Source organism: Saccostrea cucullata, unplaced genomic scaffold, assembly GCF_032062105.1.
Source record: "Saccostrea cucullata isolate Sc308-1 unplaced genomic scaffold, CSIRO_AGI_Scuc_v1 ctg5563, whole genome shotgun sequence".
NCBI lineage: Eukaryota > Metazoa > Mollusca > Bivalvia > Ostreida > Ostreidae > Saccostrea > Saccostrea cuccullata.
In genome coordinates this window covers 1-24,227 of record NW_026929741.1, presented here as the reverse complement: position 1 = coordinate 24,227, position 24,227 = coordinate 1, and the positions used below count along the sequence as shown (strand labels likewise).

At 32.0% G+C, this 24,227-nt stretch overlaps 1 protein-coding gene across 1 annotated transcript in view; it reads left to right on the top strand.

Moving 5' to 3' along the window:
• LOC134282099 (uncharacterized) overlaps window positions 1–21,757 on the top strand; it is a gene marked incomplete at its 3' end in the record, with an annotated part of 30,812 nt that extends 9,055 nt beyond the window's left edge. The window contains exons 2-5 of the mRNA XM_062764546.1: window positions 26–1,143; window positions 1,227–1,515; window positions 13,374–13,648; window positions 21,083–21,757. Of these exons, the coding sequence (XP_062620530.1) occupies window positions 177–1,143; window positions 1,227–1,515; window positions 13,374–13,648; window positions 21,083–21,757 (2,206 nt within the window). The remainder of the gene's footprint in view (window positions 1–25; window positions 1,144–1,226; window positions 1,516–13,373; window positions 13,649–21,082) is intronic.
• Window positions 21,758–24,227: the final 2,470 nt, after the last annotated feature.

Here is a 24,227-nt window from a genome sequence, read left to right as displayed (position 1 = left end):
CAATGCCCCTTTTTCTTTATTGCAGTGACGATGCTGAAATATCGGAGTCTGCTACACAGTCATTGACACTTCAAATAACATATTCTGGACCCTTAGAAGAAATTGATAAAAAGTTGAAGACAAAAAATCTAGCTGAATTAGAACTTAAGAATCAAGAATATTTTAAACTTTTCCAAATGAAAAATACAGAATCAGTAGACACGAAATCCATTGAAAAGAGATTCAAGGATGAAATGACAGAGCTTCAAAAGACAGGGATTCCTAGATTGAGAGAACTTTATGCTGCCTCCGAAATACTGGAACGAGAAGTGGTACTTATACTCCCTGAATTAAAAAAAGTATTACATATTTGGCCGATGATGAAAGAAATAACTGAAGACAATCCACTGCTGATTGAAGTCCTCTATGACGAAGAAAAGTGTACTCCAACCTTTCGAAATCTGAATGAACTTAGTGTTCCAGAAGAGGAATGGAAAGATTTTAAGGATCTTAATAAAAATCACAAACGCTGTTTTGACAAGCGGTTCCATAACGACTTTCAAGTTTTGAAATCCGAAAATTTTTATCCTGATTTGTCCTTTTTGAAAACTTGTGATAGGTCGAAATTTTCTGTTTTTGAGATTCTAAGTTGTTTTGTATATGGTAATCTTTCATGCACTCAATTAATAGAAAAATATGTTTCTGAACACCAACAAGACGAAGTATTAAGAACGATATATGAAAAACTAGTCGATTATGAAACTTATGTTGGCGAAGATCAATTAGAAAAAATAAGAAAATTACAAAAGGAAACCGAAAAAGAAGAGTTGTTGAAAAAAATTGAAGCCAAAGCTTTAAATGATCATTTAGCAAAGAGAAAAATAACATCAAAAGGAGATCTTTTATCGATCGCAAGTATATTCAGCTTTGATTTGTATATATGCGCTGGTGAAATGAAACAACTCATTCGTCCGATCTGTACACAAATGAACCAGGTTTTCCATGGAAATTTAATCCTAAATTCGATACCAGACTCAGAAAATTTATTTACAGTTGGTCCTTATTCCTCACAATCCTGTTTTTGTAAAATGGCAACACCTGTTATAAGAGGTGTTTTTTCAGACATTCAGGAGGAAATTGTACCAGAAATATACAGAAAAATCAGTAAGCAAATTCTTTGTTTTTCTACAAGAAATCTTTTTTCAGCATGAAATAGTTCATACGATGTTGTATTTCATAAATTACAGATTCTTCCTTAAAAGTCTGTTGTAAGCCTATATGGACAAGAAAAAGCCATACTCACCTTTCATATTTTCGTAAATGGTACCATCCGGATATAATACAAAACAATTTTCAAAGAAAGATACAGTTTGTCAATGTCGGACATAAAAATCAGACAGGGTTCGACAAAAAGTTGCTTGATCTTCTTGAAGAGGATGGTCGTACATTGGAACAGGAGCAACACAGTAGTATCTGCGAATGCCTTGCAAAAGAAGTGTATGGAACTACAACAGTTTCCAGTATAAAGAAGATCAGGTATTTTTGAAATAGATATATTGTTTGTTTTTTAGCGTCTTTTTCGAGAATTTTCATTCATATTGAAACGCTATCACTTGCCTATAAATGGATGCAAACACAAGCATGTATCCGGCACACAAGGCCATTGGACACAGACTTTTTCGTTCAAACACCTACTTCGACATGGGACCTCGAATTCAATGAATTTTAAGAATTCTCAACATCCAAGAAATTCGCAGTACAGTTAAGGTGCGCAATAGAAATATCGACAATTTTTTTTTGCGATTAAAAATGTAATCATAATCAGGATAACGATTTTTTAGTACATTATTTATATCGGATAATTTCATGATGGTTAATAACTACATATTGGCGATTAGGTTTTATATTTAGACTTGTCACGTGATTTTAGCACATTTACTTGCAGTATTGAGGTTAACTATAATTGTCACTAGTTTTTCAGGGCATAACCAAGTAAAATTCTAAGTTTAGTTTTTAAATATTTCTAACAAGCATTGTTGTTTCTGAAAAGTGCTGCGATACTATCTATATTCTGCAATATCTATATATTTCCGCATCACTTTTCAGTTACCTTAATACTTCTAGTGTTGATTTGTTAAAGCATAATTACTATGATCCATAGAGTGTACATATCCGCCCTTGCACTATATCGATTTATTGAGACTCTCACAATACCCTCGAATGTACTTGAATACAAATATACGGTAGTATCAAATTAAATAGGAGCTATGCGGGAAAAATATTAATAAAATCTTGAATTAGACTACGAATCCAAGTTTATGGCTTATAAAATATTTGTAAATAATATTTATTTAATATTTAATTATAGAAAACATTTTTCGTTGAGAAAATATTACTTGATTTGGCTCTCACTGCATGTAAAATGTGTCAAGTTTTACGAAATGACGTCACATCGACAAGAGCATTGCCATCAGTGACTTGGTCCCCAGCTAAATTTCCAGCATTTAATCTCGTTTGCCTGTGCGTCCGTCAAAAAAAACTTTTGCCTTGGTCATATCTTTTTAATCAAAAGAGATAAGACTTTCATATTGCATATTTATATCACCTGTGGCAAGACTTTTCTAGATAAGTATGATTATTGACCCCGTGACCTTGAAGTTTGACCTATTAAAAATGTAATGCTCTTTGAATCGGCCATTACTTTTGAATGAGAAGAAGGCTTTTATATTAGTGATGTGTATTACCTGTGACAAGACCTTGCTGTAAACATTATATTTTTAACCTCGTGATCTTGAAGTTTGACCTACTTTTCAAAAACTTTTCAAAAACTGAACCAGACAGAAATACATGTAAAAGAGGAAAACTTAAAACGCACACTATTTTATTAAATTAAATATTTATAAACATAATGAGATGATGTATTATTGAACGCACAAATTAGTGTGAAAAAATATCAACTTTCAACACAGACTCCGTTGACGATAATCATGTCAGTGGAAGTATGAATAACCTAAATGTTCCAGTCATACCGGCACTCGTTGTTTACGAATGATTATGTACAACAGATTAACCAAATCATTTGTCTGTCTTTTATAGTAAAAGAGTCTTCTTCTATCGGTCAATCCGTGACCATGACATGTTCATTGTTATGAGTGTCCTGAATACTTTCTCTTTCGAAGACTCTCTTACGAGCGGTTTTCAGGCAATTCGCCGATGTAAAATTGAAGTAAAACCGGACGTAAAATTATTTTTCTCTATATACGTCGCAAGTCACATAGTGTGGAGGGCCCTTAACGTTGCAACCTTGAACTTAATGTTTGACCTACTTTAAAGAAAATTAAATATTACTTTGAATTGACCATAACCTTTAAATGAAAAGAGATAGGGCTTTCATATTAAAACGTGTATTACCTGTGACAGACCTCCCTGAGAAACTTGTTACCTTTAACCTCGTGACTTTTAAGTTTGACATACTTTTTGAAAACGTTAACTTCGATTGGTCAGGAGTTCTAAATGAGAAGATACAGGCTTTAATATTATCTCTTAAAATACAAGACTTTTCTAAATAAATTATGATTTCTTATCGTAAACTTAACCTTGAAGTTTGATCTAATTTTCAAATTCAAAATTTAACTAATGTCAAACAGAAATCAAGCAAAAATCTCACCGGTCCGATTTTTGTAAAAAAAAAAAAAAAGAAAATATACGGTATTTAACAAATTGAACGGCACGGCTGTAATTAGTTGAGTTCTTTGTAAAATAAAAATAATAAATGAAAAACGGGTACAATATAAAAAGTGAAATATTCATCCTTGCCTGTCAATTTTAAACTTTCAAAAATGTTCATAATTATAGTATATAGTAGCAATTAGAGCTTCAATCACTGCCAATAGTAACAGTTACTTTCCGTTTGTATGAAAAGTCTTATTTTTGAAAAGGTTTCCTTTTGGGGAAAAAATCGCGAAATCGATGGTTTTGTAAAGTTAAAAATTGTTATATGTGTGTGCATATTTTATAAATTTAGATTATAATAAAACAACTTAAAACAAACTATTGCTAAATTGGTATTTCTTTCAAAATTATTTTAAACACATGTGACCTGGAAAGGAGGTAACAACCTAAGTAGCAAGAAATTCTCGGTTTAAGAAAAGAAAGAAAGAAACCTTTAATACTTGTCTAGGCGAAGTTGTTACAAATCAGATAATTTGCTTTCATCTTTACCACCTATTACACGCTAAAAGTGTTACCAGCTCCTTAATTTTCATCGCCGCGTATCAAAATAAGAATCTTGTTACGAGTGAAAACAAGATTTCAGTCACCTATGCATTCTTCATGAAAAAAAAAATAGTAAACGCAATCTTGATTAATTTTACTGATAAATTATGAGATAATTTTCATTTTTCAATGGCATATTCGTAATACAGGTAATCAATTAATATATTTTACGGTGTGACCGTTGGGGCGAGCGCAGTTGTACCATTAAAACACTTGAAAAATTTATCAGCCACTTCAAACATCAAGCAGCACGAGACATCTCGACTAGCTTTGATTTCACACGACGTCAGGAGACGTCACGGAGCTCGTCGGAGCTTACAGACACAGCCGAACGTCTGGTTGAAACTATAGGCCTAGACCTAGTGCAATTTAGGTCGAAAAACATTGCAGAGTTATTTTTTGTTTCTTTGATTTCTTTGAAAGATTTCTACAAACTGAGTCTTTAAATATGCTTTTCGTTTTTATTTATTTATTTATTCGCGCAAAGGACATTGGGTAGTAAAGGAATTCTGGGTTTGTTTCACAGAAAAATTTGCCTAACGTATGTACAGATTTCATTCAGAATTTCCTCTGTTCTTACACGTAAGTATATTGAGCTCGCTTCGCGACGCTCGCTGCGCTCGATATATTCATGTTAGAATTGTTTTCATCGAAATGGCTTCCTTATTGCGCTGGTAATGCGGTGACATCGGAAGACTGAAAGATAATTTGATGGTGCATGGCCACGAGTGTGAAACAAGGTGAAAGAGTTTTACACAGTGATTAGTAGATAAATGTTAATGAATTTCAAGTACCCAATAATGGATCTTGATTAACTTTATTGACGGGGGATATAGACCAGACAAATCTGAGGGCGATGCTTATCATATCGGACATAAAGTATGCTGAATATCCTAATAATTTAGAAAAAAGCAAGGTACAGTTTCAAAACAAAATAAGCCCTGTATTTTTCTATAAAGTGACATAAGAAATCGCGGTGGTGTGGTAGTTAGATCTGTCCTAGACGCTTCACGCACATCACAGAGGTTGGGATGAGTGCGGCGAGAAATATGTCGGTTCCCGTCTGACGCTTCAAAATGTAAAACTTTGAAAAGTCACTAGCTTAAAATACAACCTTAAAGTAAATCACTTTTTCAATCAGTTAGTATTTGTGTACTTTCATGGAATTTGACTATTACGGTAATTCTGCATAAACTAAACTATTTATTCTAGTGGTTTAGTGGTTTTTGATATGTCTATATTCATGCTGCACATGATATCTTGATAAATTGCAAATTATGTTCATGTTTTGATACTTTCCGGAATTTGCAAGTGTATACGTCATTATTTTTGTGTTTTTTCAAAGACTCAATTTCCGGTATAGATATCGTACAGCATGGGTCGTGTAAACTTGTTCTTGTAAGTTTTTGATCAATTTCTATTCTATCACTCAACTCAGAGAGGAGTCTGTGTGCATAATTTCAATTTTAATACAGTGCAAAGTGCGACATTTTGATATGGATTAATTTTTGTTGTAATTACATTTCAGATATATTTCTTGAATAGAAAAAAAAAACAACAAATAAACCCTTACCAAAATAAAAGCCTTCTGGCACATAGTTGCAGCAAGTTTACTACAAAATTGCCGCAACCTTGCGGCAAATATTTGCGGCAAACTTGCCGCAAATAGATTTTTCGAATGCAAATTTTTTTCTGGCACACAGTTTGCGGCATATTTGCGGCAACGTTCTGGCACATTTGCGGCAAACATTTCAAATCCTTACATTATGCACTTAGCTGCGAGTTTGTGGCACACACTTGCGGCACATTTCTGGCATATAGTTAACTGCAAATTTGTGGCACACACTTGTAGCACATTTCTGCATATACAATTCCATAAGCTAATATACTTTACCTAAAAAAATTAATTTTAAAAGAACGTGATTAAACATGACAGCAACATGTAATACATGTACTATAAAAAAAGAAAATTTAAGCCATTTTAAAAATTATTTATGAAAATTTCAAGGTAAAAAGGTACACGTATATATAACACTAACTATAATATAAATGTTTAAAAAAAAAAAAACTTGAACTGTACGGAACAAAATCTGTTGATTGAACAGTTACACTGTATACATCAGATAGAGAGAGAAACAGATTTAAAAAAATAAATTCACAACCTTTGAATAATATAATGGCACAAATTTACACTGGTCATTATGCAAAATGCAATCACAAAACATTTTACATCAAAGAAAAGATTCACCTCTTACAATGAATTTCAACTGCACATATCAAAGTAATAGTGCTGCACGATATGAATAAAAACATTTAAAGTATTTTGACAAATTAAATCTCACAATATCATTTACACAGTAAAGGCGACAATTTTGTTCAGTGTCTTGATTCTATCACTTTTAAAAAAACAACAACATAATCCCCTTGAAGAATCCATGTCATGTTGAAAGAGTGTCCTCATCTGTTTCATTTTCCATTAATTGATTGATTGTATATTGTTTAAAGTCCCTCATGAGAATTTTTCACTTATATGGAGATGCCAACATCTGCTGTGGGAGACAAATTTTGTCCTATACTACATTAATTGGCACTCAGGGCCAATGAGCAGGGAGATCTTTTTTGATCATTACCTACTGCAACATGGGACCTCAGTTTAAACAGTCTCATCCGAAGGATCCACAGTGGAATTCAACTCCTTACTTCGTGACTCGAGAGCAGACGCTCTAACCATGCGGGCGACACATTTGATAGGAATATTTATTAACTACTTTCTTGGTACAGTACTTCAAGTTTACTCTGACATTTCAACTAACTTTTCATGATTGGGGGGGGGGGTTTCCATTCCAACATTATGCAAGTACCTGCTAAAATGATAGAGAGAAATTACTCGCATTGCTGTCATTGAAACCAAGAGTTATTTAAGCAATGAATTAAACCTAATTTTGACCTTAAGAGATCCCACATTTGTATCTTGTTTTGTGTGCATTAAAATCATATTAAAAGGCATTTCAGGATAGATTGACAAACAAGGATTCAAAAACAACACTTCGTTCAATAAAACTACATGCTTCTTTGACAAATGATATAATGTAAAGTGTATTTTATCATTAATTTTTGTTTATTTGTTTATATGACATAAACATTTATATGGACCTAATTCTTAATTGTGATTACTTACTTTTAGTCCATCTCTTAGTTAGCAGAATCCTTTCCTGCAGATAAATGCCCTCCTGATCTATTCTTTGTGGAGGGTTTACTGATTCATCATCAGTCCATCTGGATAGAACAAAAAATAAAAACATATTCTATATCGACCCAATTTGTTATAAACAAGGACTGTAAAAATTCTAACTGGCTCAGCAAATACAGTCAAGTCTTATTTCTATGTTAAAAAGACATCAGTGTTATACAATTTTTTTTAAATACTCACATTCTCTCTTTATCCGTGGTCTATGTTGCTGTATTCTCCTTCCTCTTTGTTCTTCTGTCATGAGTCAGGACCCAGTTGGTTTAAAATTGGCGCAAACTTCTAAACCGGATGTGAACTGATAAGCCGTTCTTTGATAGGTCTGTAACGCAACAGACAAGTCATTCCTAAATCTTTATGGCACACTTTTGGCGCACAGTGATTTTGATAGTTAAAAGAAACATTCCTGGTACACTTCTGGCACACTATATAAATAAAAGGCATCTAAGGGAAAATTGTGGCATACTTCTGGCACATATGTGCATCAGATCATTTAATGTGCCGCTAGAAGTACATATGTGCCCTTAGCAGCACACAATGAACCGCAAGTGGCATACTGTGTGCTGCTAGCTGCATTTACTGCACACCTCTGGCATACTGTTCTGGTACATAGATTTGTTTGCCGCAAACTTGCTGCAAGCTTGCCGCAAACTTGCAGCAAACATTTCATTTTGGTAAGGGAACATGGTAACTACAACAAATTGTAATTAGAAAAAAAGGAACTGAATAGGAAAGAAATTGAGTATATAGAGATCCTCTCAACTGAAATTAATTTTCTATATTTTTAACATTTTCATTTTAAATATAAACTTAAAGTTAGGTTTTTTTGAGTCTAGTTTTGCACATTTTCAAAATGACAGCAGGTGTGTCTGAGCTTAAAAACTACTTTTCTGTAGTGTATATAGATTTTTACTTTTTTTATCAACTCTTTTTTTTCTTGCTGTTGGGGAACAGTAAACTTTTTTATGCATTTACTGTGGAATGGATGACTATCCATGTGAAAATTTCCTAAATATACTTACATTAAATTGCCAAGGTTTAGGGGACATGAATAAAAGGAGGGATGTCTTTAAAATTTTGAAAGAAAAAAAAATAAATGTTTATTTCCTTCAAGACACACACTTTGTCACAAAAAATGAAAGCATGATAAAAGCATTATGGGGATACAAGGCTTTTTTTAGTTCATACAAATCAAACTCACGGGGAGTTGCTACACTTATTAATAATAACTGTGACTTGACATTGATTAATGAATATAAAGATGACAATGGCCATTATCTTATTCTAGATGTAGTAATAGACAATCTTCCTTTTTTGTTAGTGAATATATATGGACCAAATCAGGATACATCAGTCTTCTATACAAAGATTTTAAATATGATACAAGAATATTACTCATCACAATGTATGATTATAGGTGGTGACTTTAAATAATTTAATTTTAGATAAGGATTTGGATTCAAAGAACTATAAAAACCTAAATAACCCTAAATCAAGAATGAAAGTATTAAAGATGATAGAGATACTAAATTTAAAAGATATTTTTCGTGAAAACAATCCAAATTTAAAAAGATTCACTTGGAGAAAGAAAAATCCAATAAAACAGGCAAGACTTGATAATTTCCTAATATCAGAATCGTTACTAAATTCGGCTCCTTATGTAAAATTTGAAAACAGTTATCGTTCAGATCACTGTCCAGTTGTAATGGGTGTTAAAACAAATGAATTTTTGAAAGGAAGAGGGTTTTGGAAATTAAATAACTCTATACTAGCGGATAAAGAATATGTAAATTTGATAAAAGAAAAAATTAAAAACATTAAATTACAATACGCTTGTCCTATCTACAATTTTAATAACATTGACTCTATTGAAAATGATGAAATTCAATTTATGCTTAGTGGTCAATTAATTATTTCTAGATACATTATTGATGGAAAAAAGAGGAAAATCAATTTCTTATTCAACTTTTAAGAAAAAGAAAATAACTGAAGAAGAATTGCAACTGAAAAAAGAAATATTTATACTGGAACAGAATTTGTCGCAAGAACATGCTGAAGAATTAGAAAACAAACATGAAGAATTAGAGAATATTAGAAAAATAAAATTTAAATGTCAATGTATTAGAGCAAAAGTGAAATGGATAGAAGAGGGAGAAAAACCTTCAAAATATTTTACCAGCCTTGAGTCTAGAAACCATCAGAGTAAAGTTATACCTAAAATTGAAAAGGAAGATGGAACTATAATTACTGACCAATTTGATATTTTGAATGAAGTTTAGCTGTTCTATGAAAAATTAAAGATATATGATGTGCCGAAGTTGAACAAAAAAGAATCAGAAAGTTTCGAAGGCCCTTTGACTAATTCTGAAGTTTTGAATTATTTGAAAATTATGAAAAATGAGAAAAGCCCTAGACCAGATGGGTTCACCTGTGAATTTTTTTGGCAGGATATAGGTGCTTTCATTACAAGAGCAATAAACAACTCGTATGAATTATCACACTTTACTGAATCAAATAAATTAGGTTTAATAACTTGCCTACCTAAACCAGGAAAACAAATATAATTCTTAAAGAACTGGCGCCCAATCAGTTTATTGAATGTGATTTATAAAATAGCCTCAGGCTGTATTGCTGAACGATTAAAAACTGTGTTGAATAAGATAATAAATAAGTACCAAACTGGCTTTTTGAAGGGAAGATTCATAGGTGAAAATATTAGACTAGTTTATGATTTAATGCATTACACCGAACAAAAACAGATTCCAGGCAAATTGACTTTGAAAAAGCTTTTGATACTATATCATGGAAGTTTATATACCAAACATTAGACTTTTTAATTTTGGGGAATCCATTAAATATTGGATCCAAACATTTTATAATGGAATCAAATCATGTGTCATACAGAATGGAATTTCCTCTGATTACTTGTTCCCACAAAGGGGATGTAGACAGGGGGACCCAATTTCACCACATCTCTTTCTACTATGTGCTGAAGTTCTTGGGATTCTCATTCGAAATAATAAAGACATAAAAGGAATTGTAATTGATGGGGAGGAATATAAACTTTCACAATATGCTGATGATACTTCAATTATATCTGACGGATCACCACAGTCTATGGATGGTATATTAAGAGAGCTTGATTATTTTGCAATTGTATCTGGACTGAAAATTAATTTTACAAAAACAAAAATGGTGTGGATCGGTAGTAAAAAATTCTCTAAAGAAGTCTTTCATCACTCGAGATGGAAGTTAGACTAGAATAATTCTACTTTTGATCTTCTTGGTGTAAAGTTTTCTATTAATTTAGACGAAATGATTGAACTGAATTACCCCCCAAAATTAAATGAAATAAAGCGAATGATAAAACAATGGCAATTAAGAAAACTTACTCCCATTGGTAGATTAACAGTGATTAAATCCCTGATTATACCAAAGATGAACCATTTGATATTAACTATTCCAAACCCCAATAAGGAATTGCTCGATGAATTTGAGAAAGACCTTTATTATTTTTTATGGGGAAGTAAAGTACATAAGGTCAAGAAGAGTGTTATAATCCAAGACTATAAAAATGGGGGGTTGAAAATGATTGATTATATGGATTTCTTGTGTGCATTAAAATCAACATGGATCCGAAGACTAATCTACTCAGACACAAAATGGTTAAAACTTTTTGAATCAGAATTAGGAATGAAAATTGAATCTCTTTGGGTAAGAGGTTAAGATTTTATAGTTAAGATGTGTAATAAAATTAGCAACAAATTTTGGAAAGAGGTTTTACTTAATTGGGTAAAAATCATTGACTGCAGCGGTAGTCAAAAAACATGTACTTCTCAAATTCTTCATGAACATAATTGGTTTAATCCAAGAATTAAAATAAATAATTCCTCTGTATTTTTGAAAAGTTATTTTGATGCAGGCTTTGTTTTCATAAGAGATCTGTTTGACGTTGAAGGAAAATTTATAAGCCTCGAGTACCTCAATAATCTGAATGTACAAACTAATTTTGTAGAATGTACCGGTTTAAAAATAGCTGTTACAAAGATATTGAAAAGTATTGATATTGAAAAAAGAGAAGAAAGTGGACCCTTTATCCCAAATTCAATTTACATTTTTTATAAAAGCACAAATGGTTGTAAAGATATGTACAATATACTCATCAAGAAGAAAAAGCAAACAATTAAAGCATTAGAAAAATGGGAAAATAATGGAATATCTTTTGGTGAGTTAGAATGGAACAAAATATTTGAACTACCTTTCAAAGTTACAAAAGAGGCAACATTTCAGTGGATGAAATTTCAAATCCTGCACAGGATTATTGCAACAAATAAATACCTTTATAACCTTAAACTAATTGCTCATTTTGTAAACAAGAATTTGAAACAATTGAGCATTAATTTTTTTAATGTTTCCGTGTAAAAAGAATATGATGTCATATAGAGGAGTGGTTTATAAAAAAAACTTCCATTTTACTATTAATTTTGATAGAAAAGATATACTGTTTGGAAAATACAACAATTAAAACATGTATAGATTACACAATATAATAATACTTACTGTTAAACAATTTTTTTTTTGCCAGTAGGTTTAAAAATTTGCCTTAATTAAGTATAGTAATGTTAGAAAAAATAATTGTAGATAGAATACTGGTTGAAAAGGCCATTCTTTTAAGAAATTGTAAATTTTCAGAATATGAAAAGAACTGGAAAATTATTTGTGATATGCTATAATGCTCTTCAAATTTATACTCAAATGTACCAGTATGGTAAAATAGTGAAAACTGTTCCCCCACCTCACTTTGTTTTCCTTCCTCACCCCTCCCCTTTCTTTACTTCTTTGTATATAAAGCTTTCACAATGAAGATTCATAATATACATGAATGTCATATATCTTTTGCAGCTTTATGAAATGAATTTGTATTTAACATTTACCAAAGAGAATTTGTATAAAGTATATAATATAAATTATATGGAAGAAAAATTATATAGTATATGTATGTATTGAATGTAAACAAATCTATTGTACATAGTCTGTAAATGTGAAAGCAAAAATAAATTCTATGAATTATAAAAATAAAAAGTGACACAAGAAATTAATATTTATTCTTTCTGATTCATAGGAATTCCATGCGAACGGAATATTCAATTTTAAGTATAACCTCTTTAATGCTAATTGTGACGTCATTAATTTGTACATTTTCCTTATTTACTCACAAACGTGCAAAAAAACATCAATTTTCAGTGGAATTTTCTTCCATAAAACATACTCTGCTACGGTCGCCCACAAAGATTTTAAGATACTAGTATGTAAATTTTCAAAGGAGTTTACATAATACATCCCAAAACTGCGATGGGCAACGGCGGCAGACACTATTTTCTAAAGAAAAATAAGCACAGAAATGAGTCATTCTGAGGCTTTTCTTCATTAAACTTAGAAATGTACCTAATGAATGACGTCATATTTCGAGAATGGTCCTCCTTCATGCCATATTCTTTAATGATTCTTCTGTTCAACTCTTGTTAAAGCCAATTACATAACTTTTAAGATCATTAAATTTTTAGGGCACAATAAAATTCAAACTGTACCTTATATTGTTCATTTACATCTAAAACATGTCAAACAATATATATCATTCCACTGGCATACATCATTGCTTTTATTTCTGCCATCCTTTAGAAAATATTTTTAAAAAATCAACCCACAGTTTGATATCATTTTACGTTGTTTGCAGTCAGGGCATTCAGACATGAGTGTTAAATATTCCAAGAATAACTGCATCACAACCAGACTCCAAAACTTGGGAAAATCTTTTCGTTGAATTCTTTTGTTACAATCAAGAATAAAAATACTCATGTCCTTTTCTTTCCAGGGATATTCTATGTGTAAAAGACAACGAAAATGATGAAACCATTCTACAGAGAGCAGCAGATAATCTGAAGACTGATATCTATGTGTTCAAATATTTTCTAGAACACAGTCGTTGGGTATCTTTTCATCCAAAAGAGAGAAGAACTCGATGCCATTTTTACATCACGTTACTTCAAATTGCTGAAAAGGAAAACCTCAAATATAATAGGATAATACCTGAAAATGGATGTAACTGTGGTTATCTACCACCAGAAATTCCTTACTTCATTACAAAGGGTAATTAATATACAGAAAATATTTAAACAACCGATACGGTTCTAATGTCAACAATATATCTCTTCATTTTGGGTTCCAGTTTTTGCGGAAAAAAGGATTATAAATTTAATTTGTTTATCCGTGCTTCCTTCTGTCATAATTGAGCTTTTCCAAAATAAGTTACAATGGTAATTTCCATTTTTATGTCGATAAGATAGATCCCGGTGAGCTTGAGATAAAATAGGCTACAGACTCTGACACATCTGTTTCATATTTGGATATTTTACTTGAAAAGACGTTTATGGCAATCTAAGAAACAAGCTCTATGATAAACATGATAACTTTAACGTATCTATGGTTAAGTTCCCTTACTTATACAGCAATATATCTTCATCGCCTGCATACGAAGTTTATACATATCAATTGATTCGATAGGCAAAAGCACGTTCTACGAATAAACAATTTCCAAAACGAGGTTAATTATTGACGAACAAGTTGATGAAACAAGGATTTCAGCAGTCTCGTTAAAAGTCATTATTCCGTAAGTTCTATGGTCAATACAATGATATTGTCAGCAAAATTAATACAATTTATCATTCATACACATGCACATATTTATTTGTCAACGGATGATTCCGTTATTTCTCGATCATGACAAGGAGCACACGGAGGGTGAATTTTGATGTCAAAATGATGTCAAAGACAAAAAAGATCAAACTTAAAAATACCATAGCTTTAAAAACACAACTTTAAATATTTATTAAAATGAAATTTAGTATCATTTGTCTTTGATGTGTGAAGACTTCTGTTGCCTAAGAGACCAAAAGCCCAAGAGACAGCTTAAATAATTAGCTCTAGATGAAATTTCAACTTTATTCTCTTAAAGCAATTGAACCGAATCATATTTGTTTATTTATAAGTTAAATATTGTTTCGAAGGAACATAAATTTTTCCAAATGCCGAAGTTAAATAAATGTTTAAGTACATGTGATTTTTTTTAGCTCACCTGAGCCAAAGGCTCAAGTGATCTTTTCTGATCAAAATTTGTCCGTTGTCTGTCGTCGTCGTCGTCGTTGTTGTCGTTAACTTTTCACATTTTCGACTTCTTCTCAAGAACCACTGGGCCAATTTCAGCCAAACTTGGCACAAAGTATTATTAGGTGAAGTGGATTCAAGTTTGTTCAATTGAAGGGCTACGCCCTTATTCAAGGGGAGATAATTGAGAAATAGTGAAAATTTGATGGTATGTTTTAAAAATCTTCTTCTCAAGAACCACTGTGCCAGGAAAGATGAAAGCATCCTCAGTAAGTGTAAATTCAAGTTTGTTCAAATCATGACCCCCGGGGGTAGGGCGGGGCCACAATGGCCGATCAAAGTTTTACATAGAAATATATAGGAAAATTCTTTAAAAATCTTCTTCTCAAGAACAACTGTGCCAGGAAAGATGAAACTTATAGGGAAGCATCCTCAGGTAGTGTAAATTCAAGTTTGTTCAAATCATGACCCCTGGAGGTAGGGTGTGGCCACAATGGCCGATCAAAGTTTTACATAGAAATATAAAGGAAAAATCTTTTAAAATCTTCTGTTCAAAAACTACTCGGTCAGGAAAGATGAAACTCACGTGGAATCATCCTCAGGTAGTGTACATTCAAGTTTGTACAAATCATGACCCCTAGGGATAGGATGGGGCCATAATGGCCGATCAGTTTTATATAGGAATAAATAGGAAAATTCTTTAAAAATCTTCTTCACAAGAACCCCTAGGCCAGGAAAGGTGAAACTCATGTGGAATCATCCTCAGGTAGTGTAGATTCAAGTTTATTCAAATCATGACCCCAGGGATTAGGATGGGGCCACAATAGCCAATCAAAGTTTTACATAGGAATTTATATAGGCAAAATCTTGAAAAATCTTTTTCGCAAGAACCATTAAGACAGGAAAGATGAAACGCTTGTGAAATTATCCTCAGCTAGTGTAGATTCAAGTTTATTCAAATCATGACCACGGGGCTAGGGTGGGGCCATAATGGTTGTTTAAAGTTTTACAAAGGAATATATAGGGAAACCTTTTAAAATCTTCTTATCAAGTTCTTCAAAGCCATGATTAGTAATATTTATATGGAATCATCCTCAGGTAATGTAGATTCTAGTTCGTTCAAATCATGATCCCCTGGGGTTGGGGGATAATTTAAGCCCTTCCTCTCCCCCCCTCCAACGTTACTAAATTTTCAGTTCTGATCTGATATGTGCTTTTTCCTAGCCGATGTGCTCAGGTGAGCGCTGTGGCCCCTGGGCCTTTTGTTAAGGTTTATTTCGTTCATTTCGTACAAAAAAAAAGAAAAAAGAAAAGAAAAAAAGCAAGAGGTGTTTGTAAAACACTGATGCCCCCGTATGGGAACATAGCAAAGATTAAGCTTTTCTAAATTGCAAATGTAATTAATTGGTACCAAAAGTAGGGTATTCTCATTAGAAAATAATTAAGAAATTTGAAAGTAAGCTAATGTTAAAGTTTTTTAAATAAGTACGAACATCTCCAAGGTCAAGGTCAAAAGCTCAATGTAATAAGTATCAAATGAAAGGTCTTTCCACATAAAATACTTATGTAGAGCATGAAATCCCTAGCCCTATATGGTCAACGTTCAATTTCTTAAAAAGTAGGTCAAACTCCAAGGTCAAGGTCAAAGGGTCAAAGTTATTTTTATCAAATGAAAGGTTTTGTCATAAGGATCAAATATGTAAAGTATGAAAGCACTAGCCCTAACTCTTTGAAAGTTATGGTCAAGGTTTGCTTTTTTATAGTAGGTCAATCTCAAAGGTCAAGGTCAAAGGGTTAAAGTTCTTGGTATCCAATGAAGGGTCTTCTCACAAGAATTCCATATATGAAGAATGAAAGCCCTATCCCTTACGGTTCAAAAGTTATGGTCAAGGTTAAAGTTTTTTTGACAATTACGGAAATCTACAAGATCAAGGTCAAAGGGTCAAGGTTGTTGTATCCAGTGAAAGGTCTTTTAACAAACATTACATATGTGAAGTATAAATGTCCTGGTGTCTACTGTTCAAAAGATATGGCCAAAGTAAAATTTTGAAATTTTCATGTATAGTGGGTCAAACTCCAAGGTCAAGGTCACAAGGTCAAATTAGGTGGTTTCCCAAGAAAGGTCTTGTCACAAGGAATATACATATGAAATATGAAAGTCATAGCTCTACTAAATCAAATGTTATGGGCAAGGTTAAAGTTTTTGCGGACAACACGACAAAAACTCTATACCCCCGAAACTTCGTTTACGGGGGATAAAAAAAAATTATTGAAAATAATTACAGTAATAATAATTACAATAATTACAATAAAAAATGAAAATAATGATTAGAAATAATAATAACAACCAGATTAGTCGGTTGCAAAGAAACGAGGATGCCTTTCGTACACTTGTCAAGGAAATGTTGCGATGTGCGACGTCTTCTTTAGAACTAATCATAGAAATCACAACTGATAAGAGAGGAAATGAGCGATTATATGGATCCATGTATATTCTGTCTGCGCTGAAGTGCCTTCATTTGACTCAGGATGATTTAAAAAGCTTGTATTTGTTTTTTAAAACACTTTTGTCTCATTTATGTATTACTACCTCTCAATATATTCGTAATATATCGTAATTTTTTGTCACTCTAGATCCCCAATTCCCTTTTATGTTTTTATTTGTCAAGATCAATATTACGAGGGGTTATCAAAAAGTTCGTGGACTAGCGCCATAAAATTAAAACCGCTTAAGGTACATTAATGAATTTTGAAATATCTAGTAAGCCTCATCTTTTCTATCCAAAAAATAAACCACAAATCATGAATTTTATTTTTAAATAAATTAGTAATGTTTTGTAAGCAATGGTATGTCCAGGTGGTGCAACCTCAGAAACGACGTTTTTTCGACCTATGTGTAACTGAGAAAAACTCTTTTGATATGATCATTTGACATAAAAAATACCCGTTAAGTCATCAAAAAAAGAGGTAGGGGCTCAAGGGCCAAAATCGCCCTGCTGACGCAGATCTAGACTCATCTATCACTTAAATTTAGCTCTTACAAAAGATAAAGAAAAAGTACAAAATTATATTTACTGGACAACATTATAATTCTATAACCATTATTTTAATAGTCGATAATTGTGTTCTGCATGATCCGCTTCTGACAAAGGCGTACAGAAGGCTTTAAAAACTTGAAATAAACAAGACAAATTAAGAAAATTATTCCTTTTATTTTTGGAAAATTTTTTTTTACAAAGCCAACTAGTATTCAATAATAATTTTATTATATTAATGCAATAAGTATTTTGTCAGCCCAAATACTTATCTGATTGCTTACTTCTTTCCATAATCATTTAACGCTACAACATCGTATCCTTTTCTCCTTCAATGAGTAAAGGCTGTGTAAAACAGTTTGTCGTGTGTTGCCATTTTGTGAGGTTTAATAATTCGTTTGAAATGCTCAAAATTATTATAAAGAACACATTAGACACAACATATAAAGATGGGAAATAAATCAATTTCGTAAAGGGAGATAATCCAAATTTCTAGTAACAACAACTTAGGCTTTACCGAAAAATCATGAAAATGGGTCTGAGAACGGTAAAAGATAAAATTTTAACCATAGAATTTGGTGGAGACGAGGTGAAAGGAGGCAAATAACAATTTACTTGAAACATCCGTCCGCCAAGGCTGTTGGTGGGAGAAGAGGCAGAGTAACGCGTCGCAAGGCCGGATTTTTTATAAAAAAATGTTGATTGATTAATCTCTGCCCCTTCTTAGACATGCAACAAAATGACCATTATAATACATCGCAAAACAATATAACAGACTTCAACATAAAAGGAGGACACTTATCGATTACAATAAACGTATATTTATTTATATTAATGCAATTAGTATTTTGACAACCCAAATATCCATCAAATTCCATAATCCTCTAACACTACAACATCTTATCTTTTTCTCCTTCAATGAATTTTATCGAGGCCAAGTCTAATTATTTCTACCCTAGGGATTGTGATAAATTTTTGTTATTTGATTGTTACTGTTATATTTATTGTTTTAAGATTTAAAAATCGAATGTTCACTATCCCCAATTTCTTATGGGGCCATTGCAACTTGTTGGAAAAGCGCAAAATTATCTCATTTTTTCCATATTATGTTTTGTATTTCTGCCTTAGAGATTTTTTATTCATTCAATTAGATAAAATTATTGTAAAAAGTCATCAAATAGTTATATTTAAACAAAGTTCACCATCTGGGCTGATCTAGGGATTTATTTCTAAGTTTATTTTTTCAAAACCAAAAAGCTCTAAATTTGCCATATTACGGTATTAATAAATATCAGTGCAGATGAATTATCGGTACATATGATTTTTTTCAGTAAAAATACCAATGCTTAGATTGCTATTTTGTTTCTTTGGATGTTCTGTCATCAGATTTTAGTATTATAATATCTTGGACGTCTTGAACATACAAGCCAGTCATGCGTCATTCTTTGCGTCATTCATTGCTTTAAAGAACCGAAAATTGTAGTCGTTAGAGCCTTTTCAGCGTTTGTTAAAAATTACATTTTTAGAGCAGTGGGGGTAACAGACGATGTTAAATTTGTTTTAAAATCAAAATATTTGGCAAAGCTCCACTGTCGCACAAATGACTGCATGAAATTTAACAGCTGCGCAAAGTCATGCGCACTCAAATTAGACTCGGCCTCGTTAAAAGAGCCATTCTCTGTAACCACGTGCACTTAAACTTTGTTGCCACACAAGGTCACCGATTTTTATGAAATTTCACCCATTCCTAGAACTTGATACCAGAAACATATGTCAAATAAATTTTCGTTGCTATGTGTCTCGACTGACATGATAAGTATAGGAATTTTTTTATTTAAAGTGAGATTTTCAGCTACGTTAAATCTTTACTGAGCCTTAATAAAAACTAGGGAAAGTAACAAACCTTTCTCACAAAAGCATTACACCTTGTTGCCACTTACACTGTAGAGAAACTGTCCAGAAACTATCTCTTAGCAAGTGGAAACCAAGGGTAAATTTTGAATACATTTAAAATGTTACTCTTATCAACCTCTGGGTATTAAGTAAAGCATGCTAAGTATATAGTTATGATAAGAGATGGTTCCTCTTTTAAAATTTTGAATTTCATGGCCACTGGTTTAAAACATGAACCACATTCAATTGTTAGAAAATTTGTTACATGATACTCAGGTGATTTATAAGGCCCATGAGCCTCTTAGTAATATATTTTTCATACTAACAAAATGAAAAAAAAAGTTTGGAAATGTTCACTTAATAATTTTATGTACATGTAAATCAAAAGAATAACTAGGACAATGTAAGGCGAAGTATTTTCTCGAAAATCTTAAGATCAAGGCATTATTGTACATCGATCCCGATGCAAATTCATCACTTCCCTTTTCGCACAGAATTAACTCAACTCACTCACTTACTCCCTCACTCACTCACAAACAAACACAGGCGATTGTGTTGCTAAATCCCCTATATCTCAGTAACAAGGCAATAATTACATGTATATCTTTTATATCCATAACTACAAGTACTTAAAATTCTATGAGATTTGGGATTCATACATGTAAGTCATATTTCATGGACGGTACGTATTATATATAACCCTTTATTAAGAAGAATTAATATATTAAGAAGAATTAATATATTAAGAAGAATCTTGTATATTTACTAAAATGACACAGTTGTAAGAATTCGTCATGATTATTTACTCATCTGATAACCTCTTTTTTGCAACAAGTCACATAAATGCTTTGAAAATGGATGAAATTGACAAGTTTTTTCAGATATTGATGCAACCAGCGGCATAATTATATGCAAAATTTGTTGCCATAACAACCATTATATCATCACGATTATACCTCTACAAAGGAATTTTAGCGATTGCAACCTACTGAAATAAATTTAAAATACTTTAACTGTTGGTATTAATATCATTGAGTGTTGTTAACTTAGTGAACTTTACGGATGTTAATCATTTGTGTATTAGGTAATGACACTACATTTTACTGTCTACGTTAACTATTAACGGCCATAAGAAATTGTTTTTATTTTCTCCTTAAATTAATTTTTATGAACAAATTAGTTATTTTTGAAAAATAAATATCCTTAACACATCAGAAAAATAAATTTTAATTTTTAGATGGGTCAGTTTTGGCGGCTGGAGCCTCTACCTCAAATTTGCTTAAAGTACCATTTGCGTGTCCTGAGGAGCTATTGAGACTCTTTTTTGATAAAAAGCTTGTGCAAAATCTGTATCAAAAAATAAAAATAGAAAAAATAACGAATTACCTATTAAGTTATACGTGGTAGCAATATTTGTTGTTTTTTTCCATTCTATTAATGCATTTGTTGCACTTAAAACTGCAATTAACAATTGTAAAACATTATTTTCCAGATAGTAAAAAAACTGATTCTATGACCATCCCCAGAGCAGAACGACATTCCCATTTTGAAAGACTAACAAAAGTTGTAAAGACAGATCAACTAGCAAGTTACTTTTGTGATGAACACAGACGTGTTCCCTTAATCAGTTTTACTTCAGAACATGCCTTAGTTTTATCACACCCTGAAATGAAAGACAGAATGATAGACCATTTGTCTGACATTTCTTTTTCAATCTGCAGGTGTATCAGCCAGGAAATATTTGGAACAGAAGAAAAATTTGATTTAATCTTACAAAATCTTGTTTTAGAAATAGAAAAAAATAAACATCTCTATGTCCCCTCATTAGAGAAAATGCAACAAAAGACAACCATTGATATCGAAATGCTCGTAAACCTCCTTAAAGATGGGGTAGAGTTCGATAACATCGAACTCTCTGCAGCTGCAAATTATTTCCAGTGGCCAATTTATATAGTTAGTTTGGAGGAATCTAATGGAGATTGTGCCGTTAAATGGGAAACATATATATCAAAAACAAAACAAGGATCAATACTTTCAGAAGAAGAAGAATATTACATGATATTCTTCAAAGCTGCCGCTGGTTACTATAACAGGGTTACCTGCAAAGATGCCAAAAATGTTTGTAATTGCTCTTTAAATAAACCAAATGAGATGGTAGAAGCACGAGGTAAAGTATTATTTTCACTTCATCGAAAGCATAGCAGTGGTTTTCCTAAAAATTTAATTTGATATATCAATATAAAACTTGTAAAATCCCGAGAAACACCATTCAGTGCGCTAGACAAACAGAACACGCGTTGTTTTTATTTTTATCTAAAGGGAACAATTGTTCATGAACAAAATAATTTGAATCTCGATCCCGATTACAAATACAATAACATGTACAAATACTGCACTCCTCCCCTCTTACATTTGATACCTCAAAACTTTACTGACTAAAATGAATTTGTGGGTAAAGTTTTGAGGTATCAAATGTAAGAGGGGAGAAATGTTTTATAGATGAGTAGGAAATGTTATTGCCATGAGTAATAAGTATCACAGATAAAATTACCGTACTTAAGAAAACCATGACATTTTGTCTAGAACCAATCGGATAGTGCGTTGTATTACATATATTATAATAGGTTTAAGGTTAGCGATGAGAATGCGTAAAATAGATAACAGAAGGTAAAATCTACCTTGTCTATCAAATAGAATAATATAGAAAGAAGTGGCTACAATTTTCATGAAATTACTAATATCCGATGAGGAATTATATTCCCAAAAAGTAGGACAAGAATTTCCAAGGCGCACTTGAACACTCCATTATTTCAGTTTGTTCATCAACATGTTCATAAACTTAAAAACTATAAGAAATGTTAAAACTTGACTATGTAATTCATATTTGAATATAACAGTACCTCGATTTATATTGAGAAATTCAATGTATAATAAGCTCATCAAAAGATGTACACATTTGACTTTTATCTATAACCTTGCCCCCCCCCCCCCTCCAAAAAAAAAATCCTGTTCACTTGACTTCTCGCTCTCAATTTTCACACTGATGCATAAAATTAAGGTAAAATAGCATAGTCTTGTATCGATTAAAATGCAACTAAAAAATTTTAGGGTGTCTTTAAATAAAGATTTCCATGCTAAATTGACAAAAATATATCTCTAAAATATACTCACCTTCAATTGGCTATTTTCAACATGTTTTCCCGTGGATATTTATTTAATCTTATTTCAGTATCTTCTTTATTAAACTGTTGGTATTTTATTATGGCAGAGATATACAATTATGACTCGCATATACTGTACTCTCTAACTGTTAGGAATAATTTATATTTCACGTGAAAGGGACGTCATACATTTTTCAGTAAAAATACATAACACGGCGTTGGTCGTATAATTTCTTTAAAATTTCACATTTTGTGAATAGTGCACAAATTAGAAAATTAAGTTTATGGAATACTTTAATGGGAAATAAAGATAAACGAAGTGAAATTATTTGTTTTGAGAAATAACATTGAAAAATAATAACGACATTGTTTACTCTTTGTTACCCCAGCAGTGTTTGTCGTGTGCTTTTAAACTTATTTGACTATTTGACAACCATATAAATTAGATTTAATAAAAAATAATCCACAAGAAACTGATGTACAAGAATCAGTAACTGGCATAATGCGCCGTTGCTTTATTCTTTAATTTTTATAGAAAATTGCACGGAACACCCGATTTGGCGTATTTAACGATACCCTTATATCGGGTATTATACGCGATTTCACGGATAATACCCGATTTCGAGTATTCTCTCCGACCTGTTAAAGAAGGAGGTTAGCCAATTTATGCTCGAGGGATTGCGACTTCCCATCAACTTCCTTACATTTGAATGCCTTTTTGACTATCTGCACACCTCTCTCAGCAAATCCATTTGACTGTGGATGGTAGGGTTGTACCAATGTATGCTTTATTCTGTTAAGTCGTGCAAATTCCTTAAGGTATCCAACCCATATTAGGACCAAATATTCTAACCTTAATTATCAATTGTTTGTAAAATATCCTGATATTATTTTAAAGCATTTTAGAGTAAAAAGGGATTTACCAAGAGAATTTTTCCAAAATTTTATTACCTTAGCATAAATTAATTATTGAAGATTGCATTGAAGTCTACGGAAGGAAGTAAGTTTTTTGATTAAAAAAATAAATACTACATGTACAAATATCAAAAAATTCTCTGGTGGGAAGATGTATTTGTTCATAGGGAATAGTAAAACAATTAGAAATATTTTTTTTACCAGACAGATTTTTTTAAAATTATTTTTTATTTAGTAAAATCAAAGGGAGATAACTCGTCAAGGGCAGAAAAAGGTCATAAATTAGGACATGTCCCACTCTTACATTCTGATACTCAAAGAGAAAATTAGTGCTAAATAAACTGAGTATTCATTCCATACATATCTATGATACATTCAATTCTATTGAATCTGGGGCTAATATGGATCGGATACCTTAAATCCACTTTATGTGAATTGTGTCCCGTTATCATTTACTATTTCTTCCGGTAGTCCTGTCGAAGCGAACAATATTCTGAGCTTGTCAATTGTCATTGAGCTTGTCATGGATCTCACCGGAATGGCGTCTATCCACTTAGAGTA